The sequence below is a fragment of the Petaurus breviceps genome, unplaced genomic scaffold (assembly GCF_028583685.1).
Source record: "Petaurus breviceps papuanus isolate PSGF00001 unplaced genomic scaffold, PetGlider_PUasm1.0 100, whole genome shotgun sequence".
Taxonomy (NCBI): Eukaryota; Metazoa; Chordata; class Mammalia; order Diprotodontia; family Petauridae; genus Petaurus; species Petaurus breviceps.
The window spans coordinates 8682924-8698121 of NW_027185573.1; the positions used below are offsets into that span (position 1 = coordinate 8682924).

The 15198-nt window shown below is 36.8% G+C and overlaps 1 protein-coding gene across 6 annotated transcripts in view; it reads left to right on the plus strand.

The window, feature by feature from the left end:
* LOC138171995 (splicing factor, suppressor of white-apricot homolog) overlaps positions 1 to 15198 on the plus strand; it is a 126107-nt gene that overhangs the window by 73804 nt on the left and 37105 nt on the right. For 5 of the 6 annotated variants that reach the window (XM_069101941.1, XM_069102585.1, XM_069103862.1 and 2 more), the window contains exons 12-13: positions 3551 to 3784; positions 10824 to 11014. In XM_069101941.1, coding sequence (XP_068958042.1) covers positions 3551 to 3784; positions 10824 to 11014 — 425 coding nt within the window. The remainder of the gene's footprint in view (positions 1 to 3550; positions 3785 to 10823; positions 11015 to 15198) is intronic. The other variant, XM_069103235.1, reaches the window with a different exon arrangement.

Below are 15198 nucleotides of genomic sequence, written 5' to 3' on the forward strand. Positions count from 1 at the left end.
CTTCATTCTCTGCAAAAGATATGGGTATACAAGTTAACTTTTGTATGGTAGACTAACTTAAATAAAGCATCGATTAAATGACTCCTCTGTGTGAAGTATTCTTTTAGCCACTAGGGTTACAAAGTCAAAACAAAACAAAACACTTTAAAAAAAAAAAACAAATTTTGGGGTGGCTAGGTGGTGCAGCGAGTAAAGCACCAGCCCTGGAGTCAGGAGGACCCAAATTCAGTTCCGGCCTCAGACACTTAACACCCACACCAAAACACTAGCCGTGTAACCTTGGGCAAGTTACTTAACCCCAGTTGCCCTCCAAAAGGCAAAAAAAGTACAAATTTTACTGGAGGAATACAATATCTATATAAAGCAAAAGTGTTCACAAATGGATTTCATTGATCAGGATGATTAAGAAAACAGCATTTGATCTGTGTTTGGGAAGATAAGTAAATACTACATGTCAGTACAACATAGTTTTGGGAGATAGGTCACTAATAGCAATAGGTTTAGGAAAGGTTTCTTCAAGGAGGCAACCTTGGACTGAGCCTTGAAGGGATCTAAAGTTGAGAGAACATGTCAGTAATAATAGGAAGGGACAAACCTTTGCAACAGAACAGGAATGGGAAATGAATATTGTGATGGGAAACCACAGGTCAGTCCATGTGGTCGGAACACAGAGTCCTTACAAGGGAATAGCATTAGATCTGGGAAAGTAGAGCAAGGCCAAACTGGGAGGAGCTGTGACACTGCCTGTTTTGTTTTGTGTATTGGGCATTGTATTTCTCTCTTTGACTTCTTTAAGATCTATATACCCAAGTACAAGTGTGGGGCCAATGTATGCAAACTATTGAGTCATTTCTTTTGTAAAATTCCAAGTTTATGTACCAAATAGATGAACTACTTCACAGTTACATTACTGTTGTATTAGCATCCATGGTCGCCACTACAACATTAACTCTTTCCATTTTTAGTCATTTTTGCCAGTTTATAGTGTGAGATAAAAGTAGCAGAACAGATGTAATGCTAGGGCTGGAGCCAGGAAGACCTGAGTTCGTATCCAGCCTTAAACACTTATTAGTTATGTGACCTTGGGCAATTCACTTCACCTGTCTGCCTCAGTTTCCTCATCTGTAAAATGGGGATAATAATAGTACGTAACTCACAGGTTGCTGCGAAGATCAAATGAGATCATATGTGTAAAGTGCTTAGCACAGTGCCTGGAACATAGTAGGTTCTATATAAATGATTATGATTGTATCGTTTTTAATTAATGATAGTAGTGGTAGTAGAACAGCATCAGCAATTCTAGAGATTCTGAGCATATTTTCACATGGTTGTTTATAGTTTATAATTTGTCTTTTGAAAATTGTTCATATCCTTTGATCACTTATCTATTGTAGAATGGTCTTACATTGCTTTTTTGTGTCAGTTACTCATGTTGTTCAGATGTCAAACGAGTGCTTTTGGCTCTGGGGGAAATGCAGCTCTTTAGATAAATAGTAGAAGTAATTTTAATGTAAAAGAATTAGCTCTTGAACTCCTGAAATACTTTTCATACATGAAATCCATAAAGAAAAGATAATTTATCAGTGAATTAGAGAACACAAAGAGCCAAAGCAAAACACATGTAATAACTTCTTTATATGATGTTTGCCATAAATAAGTGTTAATTCCCAAATCAGTTGGCTATTTGGCACCATTTGCTACTGCTGCTTCTACAAATTTTTGAGATTCTCTGATTTTTTCTGCAGTGTTCTTTCTTTTGCAGAAGAGTAATGATAGGAGTGGCTAGGTGGCACAGTGAATAGATCACCAGCCCTGAAGTCAGGAGGACCTGAGTTCAAATCCAGCCTCAGACATTTAACACAAAAACTAGCCATGTGACCTTGGGCAAGTCACTTAACCCCAATTGCCCTCCCAAAAAAAAGAGTAATGATAAATTACCTGTTAGCTTTGATGAAGTCCCTACCCTGAAGGAACAAGTATAGATAAAAAATAGAAGAGGTGACATCTCCAGGAACCTAAGTCTTTACTGTTGGTTGTGGTTCCTAGTACTCTAGTTGGGGAAGAAAGACTTGGCTTTAGAATTGCTTCCTCACTTTTTACTGGACATTTTCAGAAGACGTTGTTTTCCTTCTTTCACTATTGAATATTTACTATTGATATGTCTTTACCATTGAACAAGTTTTTTTGGCTTCTATGCTGTGGGCTTTCTGACCAGCACTGCTTAAAGAGAGTGTACAAATAGTAAAGGGTTAATTTCAGGTCACGTGTCATACCTTACAAAAGATTTACTCTCTTTTAAGTTATTGATCCCAGAGGATATAGTTTTAGTGTGAATAGCAGCATGCCTAGTCTAAAATACTATAAAGTGAATGATCTGTACAAATTGAATAACATTGTAGTCTATATAGATATTGTTATTTAATGTTTTCTTTTTTATCTGTACAAGGGGATGATTCTTGGCCTTCGTAATGCTTCTTTTGTTATTTCAGAGTATATGCTATAGCTCAGCATTGTCACTTTAATGGACTGGTCCTACATTTCCAAGAGCTATGATGTTAAAATGTTCTACAATGCTGTATCCTGCAAATCACTTGATTGCTTTTAATAAACATGTAGTAAATGACAGATGCCAGTGCACTGTGCTAGGTACTGAAGATACAAAAATGAAAAACTACAGTCCTTGCCCCCCAGCATATATATAATCTGATTGGGGGAGGGGGAGAAGTGAACCAAGAAACAGTTTTATGAGCCATACTATAAATAGGGTTATAGGACAAGTTAATCATTTTTTGGAGAGATTCCAAGTAGGAGGAGTCATTTCTCTTTGTGGCAATCAAAGTTTCATAAAGGAGGTACACCTGGATTAGGTTTTGAAGAAAGAAAATTATTTTAAATAAGCACGTATTGTGATGTTGGCTGTGTTTTGAGTGTATTTGAATTTTCTCTTTACTACAGTTATATAATCCCCTGGTTTGGTGTTTTGGTTTGTTGTTGTTTTAATAATCCACCATGAATAGCAGTAGCCATTTTTAGTAAGATTATATTGTTTATCAAGACTAACTACTGTTAGCTCTTGATAACTGTTTAAGTATGTGAATAACTAGTCTAGAAATTGTAAAAGGAAAGGAAAGAAAAAAAAGATTTCTTAGAACTAAACCTTGGGACTTCAAATTTTCTCATAAGTTTATTTTTCTAAGTACCAGTGGTTGGTAGGATAAAGGATAAGGTGAGAAACGAGAGAGACGTGAGCTAATGGGAGGATTCTTGGGTAACAATTAAAAAAGAAAGTGATAAATTATCCTGAGTTTCAGAAATTCTTGATAGAATTTTTGCTATCATAAAGCTTCATTGTTCTGTTATAAAAAGCTTATATAGATATACTTATACTAAAAAAGGTTCTTAGGTAGTGACTGAGGTTGAAAAATAAGAGGTGATATATACCTTTCTATAGACTTTTTCTTTTGAAGTGGATAATCAGTCCAGTGAAAATTTTTAACTCTTTTTGCTGGAATCTTAAAAAAACATTTAAATTTTCATCTTTTCTTCATAGCTTCATTTGCTCCAATAAGCTTTGCAATCAAGGCGAAAGAAAATGATCTGCTTCCCTTGGAAAAAAATCGTGTTAAGCTAGATGATGACAGTGATGATGATGATGAAGAGGGCAAGGAAGGCCAAGAGAGCTCTAGTAGTTCTGCAAACCCCAACCCAGCACTTGTCACACCCTGCGTAGTTGTTGAGGAGAAAAAGCCTCAGCTTACCCAAGAGGAGTTGGAAGCCAAGCAAGGTAGGTAGTTGAATATTTAACTCCCTGGGAAAATAGGCATTACATATATGTGAGATAAATCAAAAATAGCTATTTGCTATGATAAAACCTAGGAGCCTTAGAAGACAAAACTATCAGAAATATTCCTGGTTTCTTACGGATTTTTTTTTCAACTAGAAGTTATATGCATTCATAAACATATTTTCAAAGTTCCATATCATTTTTGCCTACAGCTGCTCAGTCAAGTATAGTCTTTGTTCCCATTAAAATTTTGTTTTGAAATTAGTCACATTAGCATCCATAAGTACAGCAAGTTAATATGTATTGAAAAGAGCTCTAATGGACAAAGCATTGTTTTGTTTTAATTGCTATTGTGGGGTGAAACCTTCAGGCTTTTTTCCCTAGTTATATCCCTGTTCCAGAATGGGATTTATCTTTATGAATTGTCTTACCACAAAACAACTGAAAGTCTCCTACTTATTCCTATACATATAAATTACTTCACAGTATGAAGAATATGAAGAACATTGCTCCCTAGCAGATCAGTACTAACGGACAACTTTTCGTGGGACATCACTTAGTATTCACAGTTCAGTCTAAAGAAGTCTAGAAAAAAATTTAGCAGAGACTAGCAAATCCAATTATGCTGGAGATCTCAAAGTAGTTAATTCATTTTTTATTTTCAAGTGAAAAACAATATTGTTTATTATTTAATAGTTTATATTTACTTATATTTTATATTTATTTATTATTATTTTGTAGTTTTTTTCTGTATTAAGGTGAGTGGAGCAAATGACATTTGTAAAAAGGCAATTTCTAGCATGTTAATTTTACTATCAAGATTTTATATTAAACTCTATCCTCATGAATTTTACCCCAAAACTTTACAATCATGTACTTTTGTCTTTCTTTTTTCCTTTGGTGGGGGAAAGGCCAGGCAATTGGGGTTAAGTGACTTGTCCAAGGTCAAACAGCTAGTAAGTGTTAAGTGTCTGAGACTGAATTTGAACTCAGGTCCTCTTGGTTCCAGAGTTGGTGCTCTATTCACTGTGCCACCTAGCTGCCCCAAGGTCATGTACTTTTACAAGTGTTTGTATAAGATAAACAAGGTATTGAATCATTTGGAACAATGGAACAAAATACTTCTCATAGAATAATAATTGATTTGTTATGAGCATGGTATAATGATAATCATTCTGAATTTGATTTTTCAGTTTGTAGCTATATGTACTGTATGGAACTGTTCTAAATTGCCTTTAGCATTCCTAAATTTGGGTTACAAAATGTCAAAAACATAAATTTAGAAACATTCAAAAAATGATTTAATTTTAGTTTAATGATTAATTTTTACATAATAGAAAATAGAAAGTAAGGTAGGTTGTAGAGCGGGTTTAGCTCTGGGCCTAGAGTCAGGAAGACCTGAGTAGAAATCTTGCCTCAGACAGTTATCAACTATGTGACCTTGGGCAAATTACTTAACCATTATAATAATAATACCTTTCCCAGGGTTGTAAGAGGATCAAATGAGATACTGTTTATGTAAAGAGCTACATAAATGGTAGATACTATTATTGGAAATGCTATATGGAGTACTTTAAGAGCCAGGATGGTTAATTAGAGGCAGTTCCATTGAACTTTCTCAACATTTCCCTCCAAACAACTTTAACATAATGCCTCAAATTAAATTAGTGGCAGAGTCAACTAAAGGTCAGGGTGAGAAATTTTTCTGACCTAAGAAAACATAGGTGAGCAGGAGAAGTTTGTGACACTGGGATGGAAGCCTGTCTGGTGCCCATACACATGGTATCAACAACAGCAGGAGTTCTCAGCCCAGAGATGGTAAGGGGGGTCAGACAACTGGTAAGAAAGAGATAACAGAGGACCCCTTGCTGGCACTGATTAGAAATTATATTGACCATACATACATCTGGATGTCAGTTCCAGGTAGATAGGAGCATTGGGGGTCTGTCACAAGGCAAAAGGGGCCCTGGTCACAATTCCAAGGCAAAGAAAGCACTAGCACTTGTGACTGAAGGGGACAAAGGGCCCTTCTTGGACAAAGACCACAGTGCAGACCAGGACAGCAGTGACTATACTTCTCCTAGGGTCATACCACCTTGGAAGTAATAAAAATTTGCAAAACCCTCTAACCTTGGGACAGTTAAACCCCAACTTTAATATAAAGTTCAAACTCAAGAAATAGGCTGGAAAAATGAGCAAACAAAAAAGAGGAAGAATTTGACCATAAAAGGTTACTATGGTAACAAGGAAGACCAGTGCATAAACTCAGAAGACAGCAACAATGTTGAAACAGCTTTAAACAAAGCCTCAAAGAAAAATGCTTTTTTTGAAAAGTTTTGAGTTCTAACTTATATTCCTCCCTCTCCTCCCCCCGAGGTGTGTTCTATATCGAGTTGATATAGGTTATACATGTGTAATCATGGAAAACATTACCAAATCAGCCATTTTATATAAGAAGACTTTCAAAGAAAAAGTGCTAATTGAACCCAAGCCCAATAAGAATGTCTGGGAGAGTTAAAGTGGTAGAGGAAAAATTAAGAAATGAGTGATACAAGTAAATTATGAAACAAGAATTAACAGCTTGGTAAAAGAAACACTGAAGAATACACTGAAGAAAATAACACCTAAAAACAGAATTGACCTGAATGGCAAAAGAGTCACAAAAATTCACTGGAGAAAAAAACTTCTTAAAAAAAAAGAATTGTCCAGATGAAAATAGAGGTACAAAAACTCACTAAAGAAAATGATTCCTTAAAAATTAGAATTGGGTAGGTGGAAGCTAATGATTCTATAAGACATCAAGAAACAAAAAAAAAGTTTAAAAAATGAATAAATAGAGGAAAATGTAAAATATCAGAAAAGCAAGTGAACTGGAAAATAGATCAAGGAGAGATAATATAAGAATTACTGGACTTCCTGAAAGTCATGATCCCTTGAGAGAAATTGCATTATGCTAAAATGTACTGTAGACAATGAAGTAATAATCAAAAATGTTTATAGTAAGTTTCTCTGATAAAGTCTTTTTTTTAAGGCAATGAATTGGGAAGTTTATTTTGTGAAACCTACAGAGCAAAAAATGTATTAAAGTTTTTCTTGTTTTTTATCAAATGCTTTATTAACTTCTAGCTTACATCGTTCATTTCTACAAGATTTTGAGTTACAAATTGTCTTCCCCTACCCACCACCCCAAAATAGCAATCCCACTGGATATCCCCTCCTCCAATCTGCTCTCTTCCATATCTTCTCCTATACCCCTTCCAACTTTCCAGTAGAACACAGTGGATCTCTATGCCCCATTGCCTGTATATCTTATTTCTTATTTACATGTAAAAAAAAAAATACTGATAATAGTATATATATAATTTTTTTTTAAACATTTGATTTTAAAACTTTGAATTCCAGTTTCATTCCCTTCCTCCCTTGTCACCCACCCTTACTGGGAAGATAAGGAATTTCAATATAGGTTGTACATGTGTAGCTATGCAAAACATTTCCATAGTAGATTTATTGTAAAAGACTGACCATATTTCCCTCCATCCTGCCCCACCTCCCACTTGTTCTGTTCTCTACTTTGATCCTGTCCCTTTTCAAAAGTGGGTGCTTCCAACTTCCCTCTCCCCCAGCCTGCCCTCCCTTCCATCATCTCCCCTCTCATAGCCTTCCCCCCTACTCTCCTGTAGGGTGAGATACCCTATTTAGTGTGTGTCATTCCCTCCCTAAGCCAAATTCAATGAAAATAAGGTTGACCCCATTCCCTTTTGACTTCCTGTTCTTCCCCTCCATTGTAACCATTTTCCCTTACCTCTTCTATATGATAGTTTACCCCAATCTGTCTCTCCCCATCTCCTCTCATTATATTCCTCTCTCACCTCTTAATTTCACCTTTTAATTATCATCCCTTCCCATTAAACTGGTCCTGTGCCCTCTATCTATGTACACCTGTACACATATATACACACATTTACATATGTATTCATACGCCCATATACCCTCCTGTATAGACATATATATGTATGTGTATATATATATATTTCTATTCCCTTCAATTATTCTCATACTCAGAAAAGTTTCATAAGTTACAATTATTGTTTTTCCATGTAGGAATGTTAATAGTTCAACTTTTATAAGTTCCTTATGATTCCTTTTCCCTGTTTACCTTCTCATGCTTCTCTTGCTTCTTGTATCTGAATGTCAAATTGTCTATTCAATTCTGGTTTTTTCATCAAGAATGCTTGAAAGTCCTCTATTCCACCGAATGATCATATTTTCCCCTAAAACATGATACTCAGTTTTGCTGGGTAGGTGATTCTTGGTTTTAATTCCAGCTCCTTTGCCCTCCAGAATATCATATTCCAAGCCCTTCGATCCCTCAGTGTAGAAGCTGCCAGATCCTGTGTTATCCTGATTGTGTTTCCACAATATTAAAATTGTTTCTTCCTGGCTGCTTGTAATCTTTTCTCCTTGATCTGGGAATTCCGGAACCTGGCTATAATATTCCTAGGAGTTTTCTTTTTGGGATCTTTTTAGGGAGGTGATCGTTGGATTCTTTCAACTTCTATTTTGCCTTCTGGTTCTAAAACATCAGAGAGTTTCTTGAAGGATGATTTCTAGCTTTTTTTTTATCATGGCTTTCTAGAATGGTTTATGTAGTACAATAATTTTTAAATTATCTCTCCTGGATCTATTTTCCAGGTCAGTGGTTTTCCCAGTGAGATATTTCACATTGCCTTCTATTTTTTTCATTGTTTGGATCTTTTTAATAGTATCTTGATTTTTCATGTAGTCACTAGCTGCCATTTGCTTCAATCTAATTCTGAAAGAATGATTCTCTTCAGTGAGCTTTTGAGATTCTTTTTCCATGTGGCAAATTCAGCTTTTTAAGACATTCTTCTCCTCGTTGCCTTTTTGAGCCTCTTTTGCCATTTGAGTTAGTCTATTTTTAAGGTGTTATTTTCTTCAGTCAGGTTGTTGACTCTCATTTCATAATTTTCTTGCATCATTCTCATTTCTCTTCCTAATTTTTCCTCCACTTCTCTTATTTGGTTTTCAAAATCCTTTTTAAGCTCCTCTATGGCCTGTAACCAATTCATATTTTTCTTGGAAGCTTTTGGTACAGGAGTTCTGACTTCACTGTCTTCCTCCTGTTCCATGCTTTGATCCTTTTTGTCCCCAAAGTAGGAATCTAATGTTAGATTCCTCTCTTTGCTTTGCTTCCCTCGTTTACTAATGTTCACTCAATTACTTGAATTTTGGGCTATTTGCCACAGTAGGACTCTACTACCAGACAAGGGAGCTTCGTTGGCTGCTGAAGGTATTAGTTGGGTGCCCTCTCTGAAGCTTCCACACACTCTGGCAAGCTGGTCACACACCCCAGGACCTCCACCCTAGACCGCAATCCAGCTCCAAGCAGGTTAAAACAAGAGTTATTACCCCTCATACTGGTCATTTGGTCCCCCTACAGTCTGCAGGCCAGGAGCTGAAGCTGCCATGTGGCAGCAGCTGCACAGCCGCAGCACCTCAACAGCTTCTCCCTCCAGGGGATAAAGGCCGACCGCAATCCCAAACTACTGGATCCCAAAATCCACACTGCACTGACCTCTCACTTTGTCCTTAGCATCTATGGGTTGATAATTCTGGAAACCACCACTGCTGGTAATCTGAAGTCCCTGATAAAGTCATTTCTCAAATACATACTGAGTATAGTACTGAGTCAAATTTATAAAAATTAGAGCTATTTCCCCCTTGATAAATGGTCAAAGGGTTTGAACAGGCAGTTTTTAGAAAAAGAAATAAAAGCCACCTGTAGTCATATGGGAAAAAAATTCTCTAAGTCATTGATGATTAAAGAAAAGCAAACTAAAACGTCTCTGAAGTACCACCTAACACCTACCAGAAATGACGAATGTTGGAAGGGATGAGAGAAAAATAGGTAAATTAATGAATTGTTGGTAGAGTAGTAAACTCATCCAAACATTCTAGAAAACAATTTGGAACTGTGTCCAAAGGGCTATAGAAGTGTGCATACTGTTTGACCTAGTATTATATCTCAAAGAGATCCAAAAAAGGAAAAGGACCTATAGGTACAAAAATATCTATAGCAACTGTTTCTGTGGTGGCGAAGAATTGGAAATTGAGGTGATAATCATCCATCAGGGAATTGCTGAACAAGTTATGTGGTTAAGATGGAGTATATTGTCCTGTGGGAAATGACAAGGTTGGGGTGGTTTCAAAAAGATGTGGCAAAGCCTATAGTGAACTGATGGAAAGTAAAATGAAATGAACTGGGAGATCATTGTGTGTAGTAATAGCAATGTTATGGTGATAATCATCTTTTAAAGACTTGACTACTCTGATCAATATAGTGATCCAGTATAGTTCCAGAGGACTTATGATGAAAAAATGCTGTCCACTTCCAGTAAAAGAACAGATGAACTCTTAGTGCAAATTGAAGTATAATTTCCTCACTTTATTTTTCTTGCTTTTCTAAAATATACATATATACGTATAGCTAATATGGAAGTATGTTTTGCATTATTTACTTTGTATGATTGATATTGTATTGTTTGCCTTTTCGGTGGGTGTGGGAAGGTAGGAGAGAATATGGAACTCAGAATTTAAAGAGAAAAATAAATTTTTGAAAATATTTTATAAAAAAGAAATGTTATATCTTTGCATTTAAATGAATCGTATAGTCTGCTAGCATTCAGTTTTCATAGTAGAGAAAAACAAAATTTTGTACTAAAACTTACTTGCTAAATGTGCTTTTTTTTTTTTTTGCTTTTTGGAGGGCAGTTGGGGTTAAGTGACTTGCCCAAAGTCACATGGCTGGTAAGTGTGACAAGTATCTGAGGCCAGATTTGAACTCAGGTCCTCCTGATTCGAGGGCCCGTGCTCTATTCACTGTGCCACCTAGCCACCCCTGTGCGTTATTTTATAGGTGTCTTTTTCCTTTTTTGTTAAAAATCAAGTATGAGAAAACTTCATTCCATTTCTAAGATGGCTTGCTACAAATTGCCCATATTTTCTTTTGTTTCCAAAGCAAAGCAAAAACTAGAGGATCGTCTTGCAGCTGCCGCCCGAGAAAAACTGGCCCAAGCCTCCAAGGAGTCAAAGGAAAAACAGCTTCAGGCTGAGCGGAAAAGGAAAGCTGCTCTCTTTTTACAGACTTTAAAAAACCCCATGTCGGAAGCAGAGTCTGGGAAGGTGGAAGATCATCCCTTTGGTGTGGAGGTGAGCTGTGTGGGAGTACTGCATCTGCATGGTGCCATTGATGTTATTGTCAGTATGGCTGTTGTTCTAGCCACTGGTACCTCATGGTGGCCTTCTGGCTAGTTTGAAAGTCTGAGACTCAGGTCTACTTTCTGTCCTTAAAATTAGGCAGATTTAAGTTGCAACAGAGGGACTACTGTAAATACGTTTTCTCTAGAGATATTACCTATATGCTTGCTATATATTCTTATATGTAGTATAACCATATACTATATTAGCCAAAAGTTAACCATATTGATGGAATATGGTAAAGAGTATTGGCTAGCACCTCATTTCATTATCAACAACAATCATCTTAAGTTCCTCTTAAGAACAGCAAGCAGTTTTTGTTTTGTTTTGTTTTGTTTTTTCAGCAAACAAAAATCTGCCCTCTACTGCTTCCTTTCCCCATTAAAAACAAACAAAAAGACAAAACCAAAATACATGTTTCAGTCTGCACCCTGAGTCTATCACCTTAGGATGTCAGGGGATAGGTAGCATGTTTCATAATGAGAGCTCTAGAATCATGGTTGGTCATTGAATTGATCAGAGTTCTTAAGTCTTTCAGGATTATTTCTCTTATATTGTTTTTGTTATTACATAAAGTTTTTTTTTTCCTGATTCTTTTCACTTAACTGAGCATCAGTTCATACAAGTCTTCTAGTTTTCTCTGAAACAGTCTGTTCATCCTTTCTGAATGCACCATAGTATTCCATTACATTCACGTAATAGTAGCCATTCTTAGTCAAGGGCACACCTCCTTAGTTTCCATTTCTTTGCTACCACTAAGAATGCTGCTGTAAATATTGTATATATGTGTCCTTTTCCTCTTTCTTTGAACTCCTTGAAGATACAGACTTAGTATGGTATAGCTGAGTCAGAATATCCACAATCTAACAGCTTTTGGGGCATAGTTCCATATCAGTGAGGGGTTTTTTTTTTTTTTGGCCCTACTATCTGCCAGGTCCTGTAATACAGGAAGAGAAATGAAATGGTCTGTATCCTGGAAGAACTTCTGTTCCTAATGGGGAGTAGGGACAGAATAACATATGCCCAAGTAAATACAAAATGTAAACTGCATAAATAAAAAGTAATTTCATGGGGAGGCCAATAAGAGCTGGAGGGAGGGATCAGGATGAGGTGGTCCTTGAGCTTACCCTAAGAGGTAAATAATGAGGGCAATTATTCTAATACATGCAGGACAACCTCTGTAGAAGTATAGAAATGAGAAGTAGGATATCATGAATATGGAATAGCAAATAAGCTAGTTCAACTACTTGAGGAAAAGCAACATGAGATTATCCAGGAGGGAAATTGGAACAAGATTGTGAAGAGTTTTAAATACTAAAGCAGGTTCTCTTTTATCTTAGAGGCAGTAGGAAGCACTGAAGCTTCTTGAGCAAGCTAATGAAATGGTCAAAACTTTGCTATAAGAATATCAATTTAGGGGTGGCCAGGTAGCACAGTGAGTGAGAGCACCGGCCCCAGTGTCGGGATGACCTGGGATCGAATCTGGGCTCAGATACTTGGCACCACACCCAGAAATAACTGGCCATCTAACCTTGAGCAAGTTACTTAACCCCAACTGCTTAAAAAATAAAAGTATCAATTTAGCAGCCGTATGGAGGGTTGGTTTGAGAGAGGAGAGGCTAGATGCAGGGACACTAATAGCAAGGATTGATGGCGTCCTAAAATAGAGTAATTACATTATGAAAAGAGAAGGGAACCGGTGTAAAAAATGTTATAGATATGGAACCATTGAGATTTGTCAGCTGATTGCATATGGGGAATGAACAGGTGCATGCAAAGCATTTATTGAGCACCTGCTATGTGTTATGTACTGTTCTAACAACTTAGGATACAATTGCAAATGTACAAATTGAGACAGTCCCTGCCCTGAAGGAGCTTATGTTCTAATTGGACAGAATGCAAAGAGGTAAGTGGTAGCCAGTGAAATGAGTCATCCATATCTCATCCTGTATATGTGAACACCCTTAATTCCTCCTACATATGGCCCCTGGTCCCATGTGACCTGCTGGAGCAGCAGCAACCCCCCAGAAAGCTCCTCCCACCACAGGCTCCATGTGACCGCATTTCAGCCTATTAGGAATCAGGGAAGATCTTCTGATTTCCATTACCATTACAAGTGGTTTAGCTGACTTGAGGACAGAAGAAAAGGTTTACAGTGAAAGTGAAATAGTTCATCATTGAAGAGTAAGCATAAAGGATGAAATACAGCATTGAGAACCCAGTTGAAATTAGAAAGAAGGAAAGAAACATTAAGTACGTACTATGTGCCAGACACTGTACTGAACCTTTTCTATTTTTTAAAACAAAGCTCTGTCTTTTTTGGTCCTTACAACAACCCTGTGAGGCAGGTTATGTTATTGTCCCCATTTTGCAGTTGAAGAACTGAAGCTGAAAGAAGTAAAGTGACTTGCCTATGATCACACAGCTAGTAAGTGTCTGCAACCAAATTTAAACTCAGGCCTTCTTGACTCCAGTCCCAGCACTCCATTCATTGTGCCACCTAGCAATGGTCAGCATGATCTCCTGACTTCTTCCACTTATGTATGAATAGGAGCCAAAAAAGTAGATGATGGGGAGTAATCCATGGAGGGGAAGGGGAAATAGCAAAAGATAAGCCACAGTAGGATAAGAGCACAAAGGATTCAAGAATAGAGAATGGTGTAAAGTTGAACCAGTTAGCTGTAGTCAGAATTTAAAAGGGAGAAAAATCAGGCCAGAACAAAGGAGGATAGCCTGGGAAAGCAGGAAGTACGAAATCATAGAAGTAAACTTTGTGGGTCATGAAGGGTTCTGTGTTGAGATGATGTGAAGTTATACATCACAGGAGTTAAAGAGGTTAATGAATTGGCATTTGATGGAATATTTGCATGTAAACTGAAATCCCCAAGTATAAAGATAGTTGGAATAGAGCCCAACTATGAACCAAGTACTAAAATCTTGAGAAAGGATGAAGGATGCCCTTGGGAGCCAGGGGGTACCCATCATCAGGCTTTCCAGAAACCACCATATATAGCAAATATCTATGACATGCCTACTGTGTGCAGCCTGCTTTGATAGGCTTCCTAGGGATATACAAGACAGCAACTTTCAAAGAGCTTACAGTCTAGTTGGGGATAAGGCATTGACACAGGTCTAATATGTAACATTGCATGATTAAATATTTTGGTTACAGAGCAGACTTTGTGGAATCTTACTCTTAGCTAGGTCAGAAAGGGCAGAGGTTGCATAATTACTTACCAACATTGCTTCAGAAGTTTCTAAAGAAGTTTTTAAGAACTAGTGTTTAGTGCTAGTTTATGGACAAATGCTATGTTCAGTATTCTATACATCTTAATGACTGGTAAGAAATTATTGCTTACTGTTGCCTTTGCTAAGATAATGAACAAATTGACCAGTTGCAGCTTTCCTTTTAGAGTTAATACTAAATTTTTAACTATCCTGTTTTTGTGTAAATTGTTGCTTAAAACTTATCTAACCAGGGAAAATAACCAAAATAAACCAGTTAATTCTATGTAAGTGATAACACATTGTGTTTTGTTACTATCATATTTAATCAGTGGACTGACCTGTAGTAGTGTGTAATTAGTCATAAATTAAATTTCTTTTTCAATTTAGTTGCCTGACTTTTGAGAACTCATCCTGATGTCTTGACATTCAGAGTATCAAGACTAAGTAACATAAGTTCTCAAACTCCAGAAAATTAAAATGAGATAGTTTGGGAATTTTTTCTATTGCTTATAAGATATTTCATTTCCCTTTGATGACTACCCAGAAGGTATTTAAAGTATTTTTTTGCTTTTTTTTTCTTTTTGGAGGGCAATTGGGGTTAAGTGACTTGCCCACACGGCTAGTTTTTGTGTTAAGTGTCTGAGGCCAGATTTGAACTCAGGTCCTCCTGACTCCGAGGCCGGTGCTCTACTCACTGTGCCACCTAGCCACCCTTATTTAAAGTATTTTTAAAAGATATTAAATATGTATTATATGTAATAACTTATTGTGTTTATAGATAGATATAATTCTGAGATCTGATCTCAGTTATGCATTTTTGTTATCTGTGATCTTTGAGTTTAAAACTGACAAACCACCTTGCTGCTCAGAGATACAGAGGAAAATAGCATCTGGGCCAGTAACTGAAA